Source organism: Diachasma alloeum, unplaced genomic scaffold (assembly GCF_001412515.2).
Source record: "Diachasma alloeum isolate Michigan unplaced genomic scaffold, Dall2.0 Dall_scaffold_00280, whole genome shotgun sequence".
Lineage (NCBI taxonomy): Eukaryota > Metazoa > Arthropoda > Insecta > Hymenoptera > Braconidae > Diachasma > Diachasma alloeum.
The window spans coordinates 204640-221161 of NW_021680419.1; the positions used below are offsets into that span (position 1 = coordinate 204640).

The 16522-nt window shown below is 35.8% G+C and overlaps 2 protein-coding genes across 5 annotated transcripts; both read right to left on the reverse strand.

Annotated features, from left to right (window-relative positions):
- Window positions 1–355: 355 nt before the first annotated feature.
- Window positions 356–6081, reverse strand: LOC107038328 (dihydrolipoyllysine-residue acetyltransferase component of pyruvate dehydrogenase complex, mitochondrial). 2 transcript variants are annotated; one of them, XM_015257363.1, is made up of 9 exons: window positions 5927–6081; window positions 4396–4756; window positions 4099–4273; window positions 3224–3721; window positions 2527–2703; window positions 2126–2310; window positions 1656–1756; window positions 1186–1361; window positions 356–750 (listed from the first exon to the last, which is right to left on the reverse strand). In XM_015257363.1, the coding sequence occupies exons 1-8, from the start codon at window positions 6051–6053 to the stop codon at window positions 1192–1194; spliced, it is 1794 nt and encodes a 597-aa protein (XP_015112849.1). In that variant the 5' UTR covers window positions 6054–6081; the 3' UTR covers window positions 356–750; window positions 1186–1191. The 2 variants fall into 2 exon arrangements, with proteins under 2 accessions (XP_015112849.1, XP_015112850.1); XM_015257364.2 differs by lacking the exons at window positions 356–750; window positions 1186–1361 and adding an exon at window positions 1399–1536.
- A 680-nt stretch (window positions 6082–6761) lies between these two features.
- On the reverse strand, window positions 6762–16454 carry LOC107038329 (branched-chain-amino-acid aminotransferase, cytosolic). Of its 3 annotated transcripts, XM_015257371.1 has the most exons (8): window positions 13708–14437; window positions 12774–13054; window positions 11508–11627; window positions 11199–11408; window positions 10569–10799; window positions 8555–8864; window positions 7778–7932; window positions 6762–7494 (listed from the first exon to the last, which is right to left on the reverse strand). In XM_015257371.1, the coding sequence occupies exons 2-8, from the start codon at window positions 12789–12791 to the stop codon at window positions 7303–7305; spliced, it is 1236 nt and encodes a 411-aa protein (XP_015112857.1). In that variant the 5' UTR covers window positions 12792–13054; window positions 13708–14437; the 3' UTR covers window positions 6762–7302. The 3 variants fall into 3 exon arrangements, with proteins under 3 accessions (XP_015112857.1, XP_015112855.1, XP_015112856.1); XM_015257369.2 differs by lacking the exons at window positions 12774–13054; window positions 13708–14437 and adding an exon at window positions 16413–16454; XM_015257370.1 differs by lacking the exon at window positions 12774–13054.
- Window positions 16455–16522: the final 68 nt, after the last annotated feature.

A 16522-nucleotide genomic window follows, 5' to 3' on the forward strand; every position in this document is an offset into this window, starting at 1 on the left:
AATACATTCTTTCATTTTAAATTGATTGAAAATTCACGAAAGTTTAATAATTTTTGTCTTCCTGCTGCACAAAAATGAGAAATTTCATTGAATTTCATGAAATTTCATTTCATTTGATGATTTTTGTAACTCTTTACCACAAAATAGTTTATTTGAGACGGTACTTTTATCTCAAAAGAAACTTTTCGAATTCCGCCGAGCGATACGTTATCAGAACTGTTGACTCGTCCGCAAGAGGAAAAAAATTCAGACGCACCATCTGTTGATCATTCAATAGGGAAATTCCCTTGTAATTTGGCCAGGGATGGATTAAGTAGAGGAATGGAAGTGACAATGAGAGAAAATTCGTACAAGGTTGTGGGTCAATAAATATTTTATTTACAGTAACATTGACGCAGCCAATGATTTCACTCTAATTAGTCATTCGTCACATCAGTGAGGAAGTGAACACCATTTGCCCGATTAATTAAGTTTTATACAACAATTCAACTAGATATCATTCAATATGGACCTAGTGTGTAAATTAATCGTACCAAATTACGTAGATCGTTGAATGAAAAGTTTTCATTCTGAAATTTTCGATTTTTTTTCGGATTTTGTAGATTCAGTGGTTTTATTTGTTTAACTATTCATCCAAACCCTCGAGATCGTTATTATTTTCTTCATCTCGTTCTTTGGATCATGAACACTGTGATTGGTTCATCGTTAAGATCACACGTGGCAGTATGGCACGAGTCCAATTAAATGTGTCTGAAATAAAATGATCCATCAAAATTTAACCTACACTGTTATAAAATTTTTGTCTCAAATTCCCGGTACACTGCTTTGAAACTTCTATCGCATCATAATTCCACTGAAATTTAATTATTTCACCATTGAAAATGCAAAATTTTTGTAAAAAATCCAGGGAAACTGAAGATTTTTGTTCAATTATTCCATGAAAATTCATAAAAATCAGGAAAATTTATTCTAATTTGGTACTAAATTCTAGTCCTAGTCTTCCTTTTGCTTCAAAATTTGGAATTTTATTAAATTGTTAGTAAAATCTGAAACTTCTAATTTTTTCCTATTCTCATTCTATTCATTTTCTTCTGAAATGATCATAAATTCATTTCCAAGAAAAATTTGGGGAGAAAAATAAAGTGTTGTCACAACACATTATTTCAGACATTTGGAAATACATACCGGCATTTAACGCCTGTGTCTCATAGCCTGCTGACCCCTCCCAACCGTCAGCAAAGCTGGATCCTCCAGAATTGATTTGAGAACTGCCAAAAAATCTCCAGCCTGATCCTCATCAATAGCTCGACTGTCATACGACAATGTAGCACTCATTACAGCTGCTTTTCTGAGCGTTGTGTCTATCTCAAAAACATTAAAATGAAAAATTTAATATTTCGAGGACTCATCGATAGCCGCTACTGCCAGCAAGGTGCGATTACTCATGTATTATGAATTTATCAGTGTGCAAATAATTGACGTTTTTTCTCTTACCAATCTCCCCTTCTGTTGCACTCTCACTCAACGCATCTACGACTGTGACCAGCATTAAACCAAATATTGAGAAATGAAATTTACACTTTAGACATTCATAATACATGATAGCTATTTAGCGAATTATAATGAGTAGTTTTGAGATTCATTGGATTATTTACCCAACACTTCACGACCTGTTCCAACCGCGAGGATCGCAGTCTGTGGGGGATTTATTATAGCTGAGAACTCTTTTATTCCAAACATTCCCAAGTTTGATATCCTGAAAGAAAAGATATTAGCCTCTTTCTGATTTTAAATTTCGCAAATTCTTTCATTTTCGTTGAAATGACCAACTTTTTTAAATTCAAGATTTGATTAAATTTTTTAAAATCATTTTTTCTTCACCAAAACGAAGAAGAAAACACTTTACTCAGCACTTAATTTTTTTTCTTTTTTATTGAACTCTTTCTGTTCTAAGATTTCACAATTCATTTTTTTTTCATTGAGATAACAGAAAACAAATTTAATGAATAATTAAAACTCTTCTCCTCTTTCTCCTTTTTGACTGAACTCTTTCTGTTTTAAGATTTTACAAATCATTTTCCCTTCATCAAAATAAAGAAAAAAATATCACAATGAAAATACTAACGTGAAAGTTCCCCCCTGGAATTCATTAGGCTTCAGACTTCCCTCTCGGGCCTTTCCAGCAAGTGTCCTGACGTCACTAGAAATATCACTCAGGCTTTTGCTGACAGCATCGAACACAATTGGTGTGATGAGACCCGCAGGTGTTGAGACAGCAACAGAAACATCGACGTTTTGCATTCTCACTGTCTAAAAACCCCCAATTTCGACAAAATAGTAATTTTTCTTTAAAAACTGACTTCCAAAATTACCGAAGGTATTGTCAACAATACCTTGAAATGAATATTAATTAATAAATTAATATTAATACTATTTATTGATATATTACTTATTAATATTAATTATAATTAATATTTATTGTTGTTAATGGTCAACAATACCTATTGGTATTATTGTTATCCTCACCTGTCCATTTTTGTACAGAGTATTGATGTCAGGGCATTGCAGGAGGGCATGAGCCACAGCTTTCGTGATAAAATCATTGACTGATACTTTGATGCCTTCCCCTTTGAGCGATTCACGAACTTCATTGAGCTTGTCGATTCTCACGTCGACTGTTGCGTAGGAATGAGGAATGCCGCGCTAGAAAATTGAATAGATTAATTGAACACATGAAATTAATACATTTCTTTTATTTGCGAGGCATCAGAGAGGGATCTGTCCAGTGATAGAAGCAATTACTTTCTTATTACTCATTCATTTATCTATTTATAAATAAACAAATGAAATTATTGCTAATTACTTGAATTATTTCAACAATTTGATTTATTCATTCATTTACTGATGAATAAATCAATCAATTCCTTGGTGCAATTAAAAGATAATTACCTTATCATTTAATCCCATTCGTTTATTTACTGAATGATTCTCATTCTCCAATGAATAAATCTCATCATTCATTGAAATTACTTTAACGATTTGATTTATTTATTGATAGATCAATGAGTCATCCAACAAATCACTAAATGAAGTCACGCTGATTCTGGATTTATCTTCGAGAATGAAATTACCTGTAATCGTGCTCTTCGAAACCCTTAATTATCATATAATTCCATTCGTCCAATCAATGATTCACCCTATCAGTAATAATTCGATAGATTACCTTGGACTCTCCCAGTCGTTTAGCGATAACAGCCCTGATATTAGATATCTCGAGATCTCTGTAGGTCGAAGGCCCAGATTTTCGTGGGGCTGCGACCCTGGGTTGTCCTGAAGGGGCGCTGGGAGCTCCTGCCTTGGCAGGTGCTGGTGCGGCTCGTAGGTCAACTCTCTGGATATTATTCTGCTGAATGTACCCAAGGACGTCACTCTTGAGCAGACGATTCGGCCTGCCAGTGCCTTTGACAGACCCAGAACTGAGGCCGTACTCCTCCAGCAATCGTTTCACTGCTAATCCGAAGACTTGTCCACCAGGGGGTGGCTTATCACCAGCGGGGGCTGGTGATGCGGCAGAGGGAGCTGAGGACGGCTTCGGTGATGGGGCTGAGGGCTTCGCTGAGGGTTTCGTTGCTGTGGGAATGACAATGGCCTTTGGATCCATTCCTCTTTCCACTGTCACTGCTATTAGTTGTCCCACTTCTACTTGAGATCCTTCTTCCACCTGGAAGAGATCAAAATATCATGGGCGTTGAGGTCGATACACAAATTTTGACATTTTGAATCGTGAAATTGGTTAATTAAATTACGAGAGAAATTTGAATAAATTAGTTCATTGTTAGCATTAACAATTCGGTAGATCTAATTTTTTAGATAAATAAATGTATTACAAATGTAAAATGATTCCAAAATTTCTGGCAATTTAGTGTAAATTTGCGACTTGAGTGAAAGTTCAAGTATTGAAAAAAATTTAACAAAACGAATCGTTAAAATATTTGGATATTATTCATTCCTTTTTTTAATTCCACTCAGGCTAAATTTTCGCAAGAAAAAACAAGAAATCCTCGAGTATTTCTCCTCATTAATTTGATCCCCACTCACCAGAATTTTCGCTAGAACAGCTTCCTCATCCATTTCGAACGTCATGACAGCCTTATCCGTTTGAATATCTGCAATGGCATCACCAGGAGATATCTCATCCCCCTCTTTCTTTAGCCATTTAACAATCGTTCCTGACGTCATGGTTGGAGACAATGCAGGCATAGCAACATTCACTCTAAAAATGAAAAAACCCTCATCTCATTCCCTCTTTCTACTCCAAATATTTTTAAAAAATCGTCGAATCAAGACCGAATGAAAATCAAGGCAAAAAGTAAAATGTTGAATCTGGAGACGTACTGGCCAGCAGGTGGTTCTGCTTCAGCTGCCGCGGGGGCACTAGCCCCCGCAGGAGGCGCAGCAGGTGCGTCAGGCGTCGCTGCACCCCCAGGCATCTCCACAGACCTCCAGTCCTCGTCAGGCTCGACAGTCAGAGCAATCAGAGTTCCCACTTTGATGTCCTTCGTGCCTTCAGGCACCACAATTTTCGCCAGCGTCCCCTCGTCGTCCATTTCAAATGTCATCACAGCTTTGTCAGTCTGTATGTCTGCCAGGGCATCCCCTGGTTGGATAGGGTCACCCTCCTTCTTCATCCACTTGACGATTGTACCTGTCTCCATCGTCGGAGAGAGCGAGGGCATGAGCACCTCCTTCCCCTTGACTGGGAAATCATCAATTAAATTTTCATTCGTCTGTCTGAGTTCAATTTACATTTTCACATTTGGTTGATGAACAAATTTAATTAAAAATACTAGTATTTTTATTGTTGATGAGGTGGAGTAAGAAATTAGAGACGTTGAGTAACAATTGTGGAGAATTGTTTGATTAATTGTTGAATCGGGAATAGTAAATATTCAGGAAGTGAATGTCAATGAGATTTTCATTTATCTATCTGAGTTCAATTGGCCCAGTGACATGGGGCTGAACATTTTGACGTTTAGTTGCATAACTAATTAAAACAAAAAATTGTCTTTATATTGTTGATGAGGTGCAGTAAGAAATTAGAGACGTTGTGGAAAATTGTTTAATTAATTGAGACAATTAAGAATTTTTTAAGTAGGGATAATTGTGGAGAATTATTTAATTAATTGTTAAATAGGGAATAGTCAATATTCAGGAGTTATCACCACTCCAATTACAATTTTGATCTCTGAGTCATGTTCATACTGGTGCAAGAGTATCCTTCCCCTCGACTATGAAATAATCAATGAAATTTTCATTCATCAATCTGAGTTCAATTGGCCCAGTGACATGGGGCTGAACATTTTGACATTTAGTTGCATGACTAATTAAAACAAACAATAGTCTTTTTATTGTTGATGAGGTGGAGTGAGAAATTAGAGACGTTGTGGAGAATTGTTTAATTACTTGAGACAATTAAGAATTGTTTAATTAGAGACAATTGCGGGGAATTATTTAATAAATTGTTAAATAGGTAATAGTGAATATTCAGGAGTTATCACCACTCCAATAACAATTTTGATCTCTGAATCATGTTCATACTAGTGTAAGAGTGTCCTTCCCCTAGACTATGAAATAATCAACGAAATTTTCATTCATCAATCGGATTTCAAATGACCCAGTGACATGGGACTGAGCGTTTTGACAATTGGTTGCATAACGAATTTACTTTAAAAACAATAATTCTTTTACGGTTGATGGCGTGGAGTGAGGAGTTGGAGACGTTGAAAACAATTGCGAGAAATTGTTTAACTATTTGTTGAATAGGAAATAGAGAGTATTCAGGAGTTGTGATGACTCCAACTGCAATTATAACCTCTGAATCGTGCTCATATCGATGGAAGAGGGACGGACGTGATCATCAACTCACCATTCATTACCCAACTCGTGTGAAAACATAATCTCTGGTATTTCTCGGGGAGAATAATCCGTGACACTGGGTTTTTAAGGGATTTCAGTGATAACAGGCCAACCCTACACCTCACCATCTGCGCCATTTTCAATGGACGACCGGAGTGGAAGACACTCGCTCGATCCAGGCATTTGAATTGACCTTTTTCGACGTCCTCTGCGCCACAAGGTCGTTCGATTCTACTATCGTACGATAGTTTGGAACTTCTATCGGTGGAATTCCGGTATTATGAGGGGCATTGCTGAGAAAGGTATTTGGTATTTAGTTTGGAGCAATGGAGGCGTAAAACGGACAGTTTTTTCTTCATTAAAATTCAAATTCATCTACTGAGTTTTTCCACTGATTTGGATTAAATGGAAAATCATTTCATTTTATTAACAGGTCAATGCGGTGAAAACATTAGGAAAAATTTAAAGAGTGAAAAAAATTAACAGAAAAATTTAATGATTCTCTGAAAAGTTCGATGACTTTTCTATTAAAATTCTATGAGAATTAAATTAGAATTTTGTTAGGATTAAATGGAAAATCATTTTATTTTATTAATAGGTCATTGCGGTGAAAACATTAGGAAAAATTTAAAGAGTAAAAAAAATTAACAGAAAAATTTAATGATTCTCCGAAAAGTTCGATGACTTTTCTATTAAAATTCTATGAGAATTAAATTGGAATTTTGGTAGGATTCTCTCAAAATTCAATAAAAAATTCCACTCAGTTTTCCGATGATTTCACAATATCATCAATAGATTTTTTCTATAAAAAAGTTGGATAAATATTGATAGAATAATTCCTAAGCTTGATTTTTCAAAATATTTTTACTTGAATTGCGGCAGAACAATCTTCCTCCCAAGAATTTCTCTCAAGAAACAATTCCAAGAGAATAATTCACAGAAAAAATTCAAATTCGTAAACTTACTGAATAACTTTACAAACATTTTATATAAAAAATTGATATATTTCCGCATTGAACAAACTATTTTAAATTACTAAAAACATCTTATCCTTAGGCACAACAATTTCAACAATAATTCAACAGAAAAATCAACACTTAATTAGACTAATGATCGTCGGCGGTACATAAATTTCGCGTTAATTGCCCCTCAATATTTACACAATCGAGGAGAAATCCGTCTTCTAATCACTTCAATCTTCAAACTATGTACAATAAGTCCTCGAGGCTGGCAACAGCGCAGAGTGATGAGCGTCTCAGTAACAATAAATAGTACAAAAAGGATCACAAGACTGGTCAAAAATGCCAGGTCCATGAGTAGTAGATGAGGTGTTGAGATTTATTTGTGGTGTTCGAGCTAATATCAATTGCGAGAGGTGTGAGTTTATCAGTCGATTTCCCATGTCCATGGATGCCCCGGTACGTAGCCATACTGGATATCTAGGAGGGTTTTCAGGAATTTCTTGTAGAGTGGCTCTGGCTGATCGCACGTGGGTACGTGGAGTCCACGTCCCATGTATTCAATGTATGAGATTGGACTCACGACACAAGCTGTTCCAGCTCCAAACATCTCTAATAACTATAAAAACCGAACGTAAACGTCAGCATTTTTTATGCACTAAATTCATTGAATGGAATTGGATTTAGTGGATTATGAATTCGAAAATTTAAAGAATGTCTTTTTTTATGCTGAACAATCAGTAAAAAATGAGCGTGTTTAGGGAATTGGAGAGAATTCTGGCGTTTGCAATAAATAATTTCTCATTATCTATGGAAATTCAAGAATAGCAATCGTATCCAGTCTTCTTCACGTGATTGTCAGCATTACAGTTTACGCAAAACCCCATTTTTAGGGAACTCACTCTATTCTCTGCTACTAGTCGACTAACTTCCTTCATGGTAATAGTCCTCTCTGTTACTTTGAACTCATTTATATCACGAGCGACGTCTATAATCGAGGCCCTGGTGATTCCTGGGAGGATGAGACCTTCCAATGGTGGTGTTACTAATTCTCTTTCTGAAAATTCATTGAAAATTAATTAATTAATTAATTAATTCCAAATTGCGTGAAACGAAAGATTGAAATAAACATGACTTTTTCTGTAACATCCAATTCTTGTGAATAAATTTGCTGAATGATTGCTACATAAATAGTCAAAGTTGTATTTTAGAATTTTTAATTCACTGATGATAATATAGACATCTCGTGGATTATCATGATGGAAATGAATTTCACTGACAAAGGCATGTCAGTGAATGTCGAAGAATGAAGAATTGATTTCCGGTAAAATTATGAACCGGAAAAAATTTGTCAAGATTTCTAAAAAATGCTTTTGGGGGTAAAAATTTGTTTCGACTAAAAAAAATATCAAAGTAGTATTTCAGTGCCTTAAATTAATTGATAATAATACAGGCATTTCATCGATTATCCCTATTCAAATGAATTTTAATGACAAAATAATGTCAATTAAATTTCATGAGAAAAATTTCCTTCCAACGAATGAGCAGTAGAAATCGTTATCCGGCGAACCTTTGCATGTGAGCCAACATGTTAAGATCTCTCGAATGAATATTCGGGAAAAAATTCATCTCAAGGAAAAGAAAATTGTGGAATAAGTTGGATATGTTCAAGTGCTCACCTCCAGCCTCGTTAATATGAAACATGAAAATATTCATAGTCCCAACTTCCGTCACCTGGTGGTCCTCTCCGTAGAGCCAGAGAACCTGCTGCAGTCCCTTCTCGGCAGCCTCCTTCTGCACCCTGATCGTTGGTGCGTAATTGCTCCCAACTTTTCGGTCTCCACAGCCCCCTGGCCATGCCCTCGTGTACCTGGGATCAGCCAGCAACGAAACCCCCCCCGCACTTTTGTTCCCAGCGAAGTAAGAGCCCACTGGACAAAGGATCACGTACAGCAGTGCTGACTCTGATGAGGCAACTCCCAGGGTCGGCTGTCGACATGAAAGACCAAACATTCGTTATTTATTCCTGCTTATCTTCGGAAAATTCTGAAAAGCGTGGCACTATTACATCAGCCTCGAGATGATGAAAATGTCATATCTATGAACGAACTTTGGAAATGAACTTGAAAGTGAGAGTTTTCATTTTTTTCCAGTGGAGAATGATAAGAGGGTCGAGTGGACTTCGCGGTTTATTGAAAAAAATTAATGGGGATTATGAATTGATGATGATTGGTGCATTGAGATAATTGAGAAAACGGGGAAAAAGAGTAATAAGATCTACTTAAAGGGAAACGGAACCCCTGCGTTTATATGAATCTTTAGAATTGTGTTTTCTCCTGCAATTATTATTTTTTATTCATTAAACTACTTCATTGACTCAACAATACGATAATCGAGTCGATAAAATAATTTCATAGATAGAAATGAATAATTGTAGGAGAAAACACAATTCTAAGATTTGATGTAGACAAAGGGGTTCCGTCTCCCCTTAAAGTGATTGACATCATATTGTATTTTTTTTTTTAAATACGTTAATTGGTTCGATCACTGGACGTTTCCAGGGGAATTACTCCAGATAACTCTCGAGATGAACTCATAACGTTATCGAGAGACCAAAAGAAGAAAAAGAGTTGAAATAGCGACGAAGCTTTTGTTGAAAGTCAAAAGAGACCAGGAAATTGTTATTATTCATGTGACAATCATGTGGCATCATGCGAAAAAATTTAGAGAACAAAAATGAAATGAAGAAATTGCATTGATGATAATTATTGCATTGGTGATTCGTCAAATCCAATTGAGAAAATATGGAAGAAGTTTAATGAGATCGAATTAAAGTGATCGACATCATATTGTATTTTTTAAAATAAATACGTCAATTGGTTCCATCACTGGACGTTTCCCCTATTATACAATATCTCCACTGTTTTCGAGAAACTTATACAGCTGTGGAATTACTCCAGATAACTCTCGAGATGAACTCATAACGTAATCGAGAGACCAAAAGAAGAAAAAGAGTTGAAATAGCGACGAAGCTTTTGTTGAAAGTCAAAAGAGACCAGGAAATTGTTATTATTCATGTGACAATCATGTGGCATCATGCGAAAAAATTTAGAGAACAAAAATGAAATGAAGAAATTGCATTGATGATAATTATTGCATTGGTGATTCGTCAAATCCAATTGAGAAAATATGGAAGAAGTCTAATGAGATCGAATTAAAGTGATCGACATCATATTTTATTTTTTTAAATAAATACGTCAATTGGTTCCATCACTGGACGTTTCTCCTATTATACAATATCTCCACTGTTTTCGAGAAACTTATACAGCTGTGGAATTACTCCAGATAACTCTCGAGATGAACTCATAACGTAATCGAGAGACCAAAAGAAGAAAAAGAATTGAGATAGCAACGAGGCTTTTGTTGGAAGTCAGAAGAGTGTGACTCTTTAGGAAATAATTCTCAAGTTCATAGTGTCAAAAAATTTCGAGAACAAATACGAAATGAAGACATTGAATGCCTGATAAATCGCATTGACTCTCAGTACGGCATTCAAAATAGGATCTGTATCATAATAATTCAAGCGACTAAGCTGAAAAATATGATTATCTCCCTCAACCTTTGTTCGGTTTACAATCTATTGTTTGAATAATTGCGAAATGACTGTTCCTTGATTCTCATTTAGCTACTCACATCAATGCCCACTATCGTCGGCCTTACGTAGAGGCTGGAAGACTCTGAATGGGGCACCCATTCCTGGTCGATACTGATTAGTCTGGTGCAGCATTTTATGAACTCTATCCCGTTGAATGCTGGCAGACCCATTCTTCGGGCTGATGCGTTCATACGCACCATGTTCAGCTCTGGACGGAATAGACGGATTTTTCCGTCGACTCCTCGGTATGCCTTCAGCCCCTCGAATGCCTAGGGAAAATAATCTCGGGTTATTTTTTATTTTCTGGATCATTAAGATATTGAACTATAGTGCTATGTTCTGAGAAAATTTATTCCTTGAACTTGATTGATTAATCTCCAATTTGATGTGAAGAAAAAATTGCAGGAAAACGTTAGAAAATTCTTTCATAATGTCTAAATCTTTAATCAATCGAATTCGAAATCTAAATTTTTTTTTATTGAAAAAAAAGGAAAAATGGAGAATCAAATGGTTGAGTATGAACTATCAATTTACTTCCTCAAATTCTGGATTTATGAGAATGAATTGGTAATGAATTAAACGCAAATTCTAAATTTTTTGCAATTGAAAGAAAAATGGAAAAGTGAAGGATAAAATGATTGATATTCTGAAATAACGTCTGTACTCACTTCAATGGCATAATGAAGTACTTTAGCAGCAGGATGGAAAACTAAATTTTCTAAAGGGGTTATCTCAGGGGTCTGCCAGCCCCCAAGTGCTTCATGATAATAAACCCTGAACATATGATCCGTGAAGTATTTGCCAAAGCTAAGATCACTGACGTTCGGCTTCGGCTGGAGCATGTGGGGTGGTGCCAGTGTCACCGACATGTCTGAGTACTGAAAAACGCGATTTCATGGGTAAAAAATTTCATCACGAGTCGGTGCATGAAAGGGCGACGGAAACAGCGATGTTTGAACAGGTGGAGATTAACGTACTTTAAACGAACGGTCTGCTTCTGGGTCTGTTTGGAGGAATTCCTGGTCGCGAATTTTCAGGGATGAACTGTACCGCACATTCTTCTGGATCTGCTCCAAAAGACTTCCTCGAACGAAGAACTGCGGAATAAACAATAATATTCATTCGAGATAGATTTTTTTATGAAAGGGAAATTTTTAGTTTTTACGCGATAATTTTTTCAAACCGATGTTGAACTGTATTAAATAACCACGCACGATGTTGCAAATTGAGAATTAATAATGCACCGAATACAAAACATTGAACAGAAAAAGCTGTCTAGGAAATTCGATGAAATTTGTTTTGCAACTTTGCAAATTTCTTTGAAATTTGTTTTGGTTTGAATTTTCCGTGAAATCCGGAAATCTGGTCATTGAAAAACCAAATATTCCAGTGAATTTCTGTTCAAATGTTCTGGAAATCATTAAATACTTAATTTTTCAGTTCAATTATTCTGTGAAAATTCAGGAAAATCAGGAAGATTAAGGGAGAAATTGAAAATTCATGTCATTTCCACGTCATTGATGTCATTCATGTCATGTCCCACTGAAAATGCAAATTGTGATATTTTCACCTCTAATTCTACTTAAAACTTGAAATTTCATAACCATTTTTTCCCTAAATTCGATTCAATGTCACTGTCATGAGGTTTACTATAAAATCTTCCGTGAAATTTTAAAAAATTTCTAACAGTGCATAAGAATTCTGTTCTTTTCAATTTTTTCTGTTCGATTTTGTGATGAAAAACCAAGAAATAGAGCGGGAAAAATGCAGAAAATTTTGTACCCAAGAATTTTGATCGAGAAGGTATATCAAGTAAACTCTATTGAAAAATCATTACCTTTTTCTACCCTCAAAATACCATTTATTTGATATGAATAAAAATCCGGTGTGAGGCTGAATAAAAGCGTTATTATCAGCTGCTTAATCAAACTAATTTATTTAATTCAATTGAAATATTCCTCCGGCTATAAAACATAAATTTGGAATTCTCGGGTCTGTTTTTTAATTTTTCTTCTTCGATTTTGCGATCAAAAACTAAGAAATAGAGCAGAAAATTAGAAAAAATTCGTACTCTATTGAAATTCTATTGAAATTCCAATCCATTTTTCTAGATTCGAAAAACCCTTCATTCGATGTGACTAAAAATCAAGTTTGACATTGAATGAAAGCGTCATTACGAGCTGTGTAATCAAGCCAATTCATTTAATTCAAATGAAAAATTCCCCTGGGTGTAGGAAACATACCTTTCGTCTGAAACCCATAATCCAAAAATGCGTACCAATGCCTATTACATAAACGTTGAAGCATTTCCTCGCAAATAGCTATTATATCTATCACACCCTCTCACCCGGACGAATGTAACCTCACCATTTACCCGGAAATGCCGCCCCGGTCGGGGAGCACGTGTGACCCACGCGCCGAAAGCCCAGAAATTCTGATAATCCGAAAACGAGTGATAACATTTCCTCTTATAATTCACGAGCCACTTCCCCACTTCACAGCGCTGTCCGAAGCACGTGGATCACTAATAATAACAATCTTAATGAATAATACAGTCTTTATTTGGACAGAAAGCTGATGCGATTGAAAAGGTAAAACATTTCAGTAGCGAAGTGGTAAAACAGTACAATTCAATTTTGACTATTGACCGGTTTTCAATGAATATCTCGGCATCTAAGGGAGATAGCAGAATTTTCATTATAACCTTTTTGGTAGAGCTGATTGAGAGCTACAACAAATGTAATTACAAAAATTTCGCTATCTCCCTTAGATTCGGAGATATTCCTCAAAAACTCAACTGGGAGATGAGTCGACTTAAACCGTTCTACCACTTCGCTACTGATTTGATTTTCGGGATAATTACAATCGCGAAGTTAATGAAAAGGAGATGATTACACTCGCACAATGGGGTTTCAGATTTTTGTCATCATCTGTTTTTCAATGGATAAAAATTCACAGCTGAAGTTCTATCGAGTCCTTCCAAGTTTGAATAATTAAATTATTGCGAAACGCTCAATCATTGACCAAGAAATCCACAAAAATTCCACTCCACAGTCGGAATTATCGAGCGATAAAAGTTAGGTTGAATTTAAAAAACTCGCGGGTGCAGTTGCAGATTCAATTCATCTTCATTCGATTCGTAAATCATGAAATGTTATTTAAAATTCCTGAACATACCTTGCGCATTGCGTGAACCATCCTATTTTCTCGAAATAAATCAGTCGATACGAAATCCGGTATCAGAATATGCACAGCACTTGGATGATAACGGTAACAATAGTAATACCCGCAATAGAAATAATGGAATAATGCAACGAACTTGCGCTCATTATCCGAGGTAACTCGCGAATTACGAAAAAATTGTTTGAACAAAACACCAAAATTATTGTGTATTATCTACTCAACATCGATTAAGTAATTTCACTGTAATCAGTGAATTAGCAATCCGGTAATTACACTGTAAGTGTAATTTTGTTGACTGACGTACAGTTTACGATAAAATAGGAACCACGAAGCCGGAGTCGAGGGCACTTGTGTCAATTGACTTCGCGTCGTTCGCCGAATAATGAATTTGAATTGACTGCCGGCTAATATTTTATTTATCAGGCGCGGAGAGGAGGATTGAGTAGAGGGGGGACAGTGAAAATAGTTCGAGATTGACGATTGACGATTCGAGAAAGATCATTGAAAAAATTTGGAATACGTAGCGATTTTTTTATGTAGCTATTTATTATTACGTATTATTTATGTATTTGTTTTTTTTTACGGTTCTATTTATTGTTTATAGGGGTAATTGAACAAATTTATGATACGTATCTATTTTGTCAGTATTGAACTGAGGAGTGAATCGAGAATTCAAGACTTTGGGATTGATAGCTCTTGTCTAATGAATGTAGAGTGGAATATAGTTGTCAATCCCCACTTGAAGGGGTTTGACAAGATGAACATGTTTGACGTATGCGAGATAAGGTATCGCATAAATAAATGATTGGCGAGAGGAGAAAAATCGAGGGGGGAAGGGGGAATCAATACCCCATTGCGAAGGGGGGCGGGGGGACGCGGGTTACATTATAATTAAAACAGAAAAAATTGTGGAAATGATAATGAGGAGATTGATAAGGGGTTGCGTTCACCAACGTACTGAAATACGTATTTTGTTTCGAACGCTTTTCCCTTGATATTAATTGGGGCAAATAGACGCATGATGCATCTCTTCATGGAAAACATGCGCTGCTGTTGTTGCGGTTGGGGAAATGTTTTCTGGATTTTTGCCGGGGGAGGGGATAACGTCGTACGATGGGGCTTCGGATTTGTTATTTTCACAGTTGGAAATTCATCGAAATTTCGGGGAAAATGTGGTAGTCACAGTGAATCCGATTTAGGGGGAAAATGATTGTGAAATTTTAATTTTGAGGTACAATTCAAGGAAATCCGTGAGTTTTCAGTGGGAGTGAGACCGGAATTTCACAAGTTGATTTAATTCTCAATGGAACATGAATATGCAGAAACAACGTGACGTAAATTTTCAATTTTTCCCTGAATTTTCCAGATTTTTCCGAATTTTGAAGGAATCATTGAACTGAAGAACTAAGTGTTTTATTGGTTTTTTTAAATCAATAGGATATTTGATTTTTCAGTGACAAGATGACCTGAAATTTCCGGGATTCGACATGGAAAATTCAGACAGTGTCCTATTTTTCAAGGCACTGGGAATTCAGAGCTGCTACTTCAATTTTTTAAATTATAATAGGAATTGAAGCATTCGAATTCAATAAAACTATTCATTTGAAATTGTTTTTAATATTTTTCGCGTTAATAATTTTTTTTTCTGAGTAATTGAGGTTTTATTTGGATGAAAATGTATTTGTTTGTACTTGGAAAACTATTTATTTCACGCGAATAAAAACGTAAATAAAAATCCGGGCGATCAGCTCCAAATTCTCGAACTTGCAATGAATTTCGTAAGAAAAATAAATGAATAAATAAAAATCGGGCTTGCATTGGAACAAAAGCTTTATTACATATTCGAATGGACACTTTCTCTGAATGTAACTTAGGCTCGACTGTTTCTGGAATGAAATTTCTCTACTAATAATTTTTAATCCAATAGTTTCTTCGCGATAATATCGAAACGTGTTCACTTATCAGCTGAAAAAGCATTAATCACTGTTTTTGGAAGTGTAGATATGATTGTGGGTTCATCGCGGTTGATAATAACTCAAGAAAATTTCGAGTATCGTACGATACGATGAATTTATTCACGCACGTGCTTATCCAACAATATCCTGTGACGTCACAATATGTGGAACGCCATATGAAGTCCCGTCTTTAGTGTTGCTCATGATTATTTATCGATCGAATTTCGCTAGATAGACTGGATGAACTGCGCTTCTATGTATTTCTTCCGGGAGTTCATTTCTTCTTCAGAATGATAAATTGACACGATCGGTGTTGAAACATGTTTTTAAGTGAAGTTTTCTCTTCAACTCTATTTACTGTCGAATTCTCTCCGACAAAAACAAAACAGTTCAAGTCAATCGCGACTATTGGTGGTCAGTTTTCAGTGAATATCTCGACATCTAAGGCAGATAGCGAAATGTTTGTTATAGCGTTTTTGTAGCTCTTAATTCTCTCTGCAAATAAGGTCTTCACGCAAATTTTGCCATCTCCCTTAGATTCTGAGATATTCCTCGATAACTCAGGTAAAAGCTAAGTCAACTTGGAACCTGTTTTTGCGATTACAATTTTATGTCACAAAACATCTTTTTTTTTATCGATAATTTATTTTGAACAATTTTTTGGGCACAAGGAAGACTTGTTTGTCATACTTTATCCTCCTCCAGTGGCTCATGTCAACATCTGTTATAATCGGCGTAAATTACCTCAGTTTGGTAGTGTCTGAGGCTCATTCGAATTAATTTCTTTTGTCCTTTATCCTCTTCAACTCGACTGCTGATTAATATTATTCACTCGCATGCTAACGATCCCACAC

Bases quoted from the DNA above. Each gene is read 5' to 3' on its own strand.
- LOC107038328 (XM_015257363.1), bottom strand. From the start codon at position 6,053: ATGGCGCAGATGGTGAGGTGTAGGGTTGGCCTGTTATCACTGAAATCC. The intron at 2,704-3,223 runs GTAATCTATCGA...TCAATTTTCTAG, and splicing joins AACGACTGGGAGAGTCCAAG to CGCGGCATTCCTCATTCCTA. The intron at 1,362-1,655 runs GTAAATAATCCA...TTTTTGAGATAG, and splicing joins AACAGGTCGTGAAGTGTTGG to ACACAACGCTCAGAAAAGCA.
- LOC107038329 (XM_015257369.2), bottom strand. From the start codon at position 16,439: ATGAGCCTCAGACACTACCAAACTGAG. The intron at 10,800-11,198 runs GTGAGTACAGAC...TATTTTCCCTAG, and splicing joins TACTTCATTATGCCATTGAA to GCATTCGAGGGGCTGAAGGC. The intron at 7,933-8,554 runs GTGAGCACTTGA...ATGAATTTTCAG, and splicing joins TCATATTAACGAGGCTGGAG to AAAGAGAATTAGTAACACCA.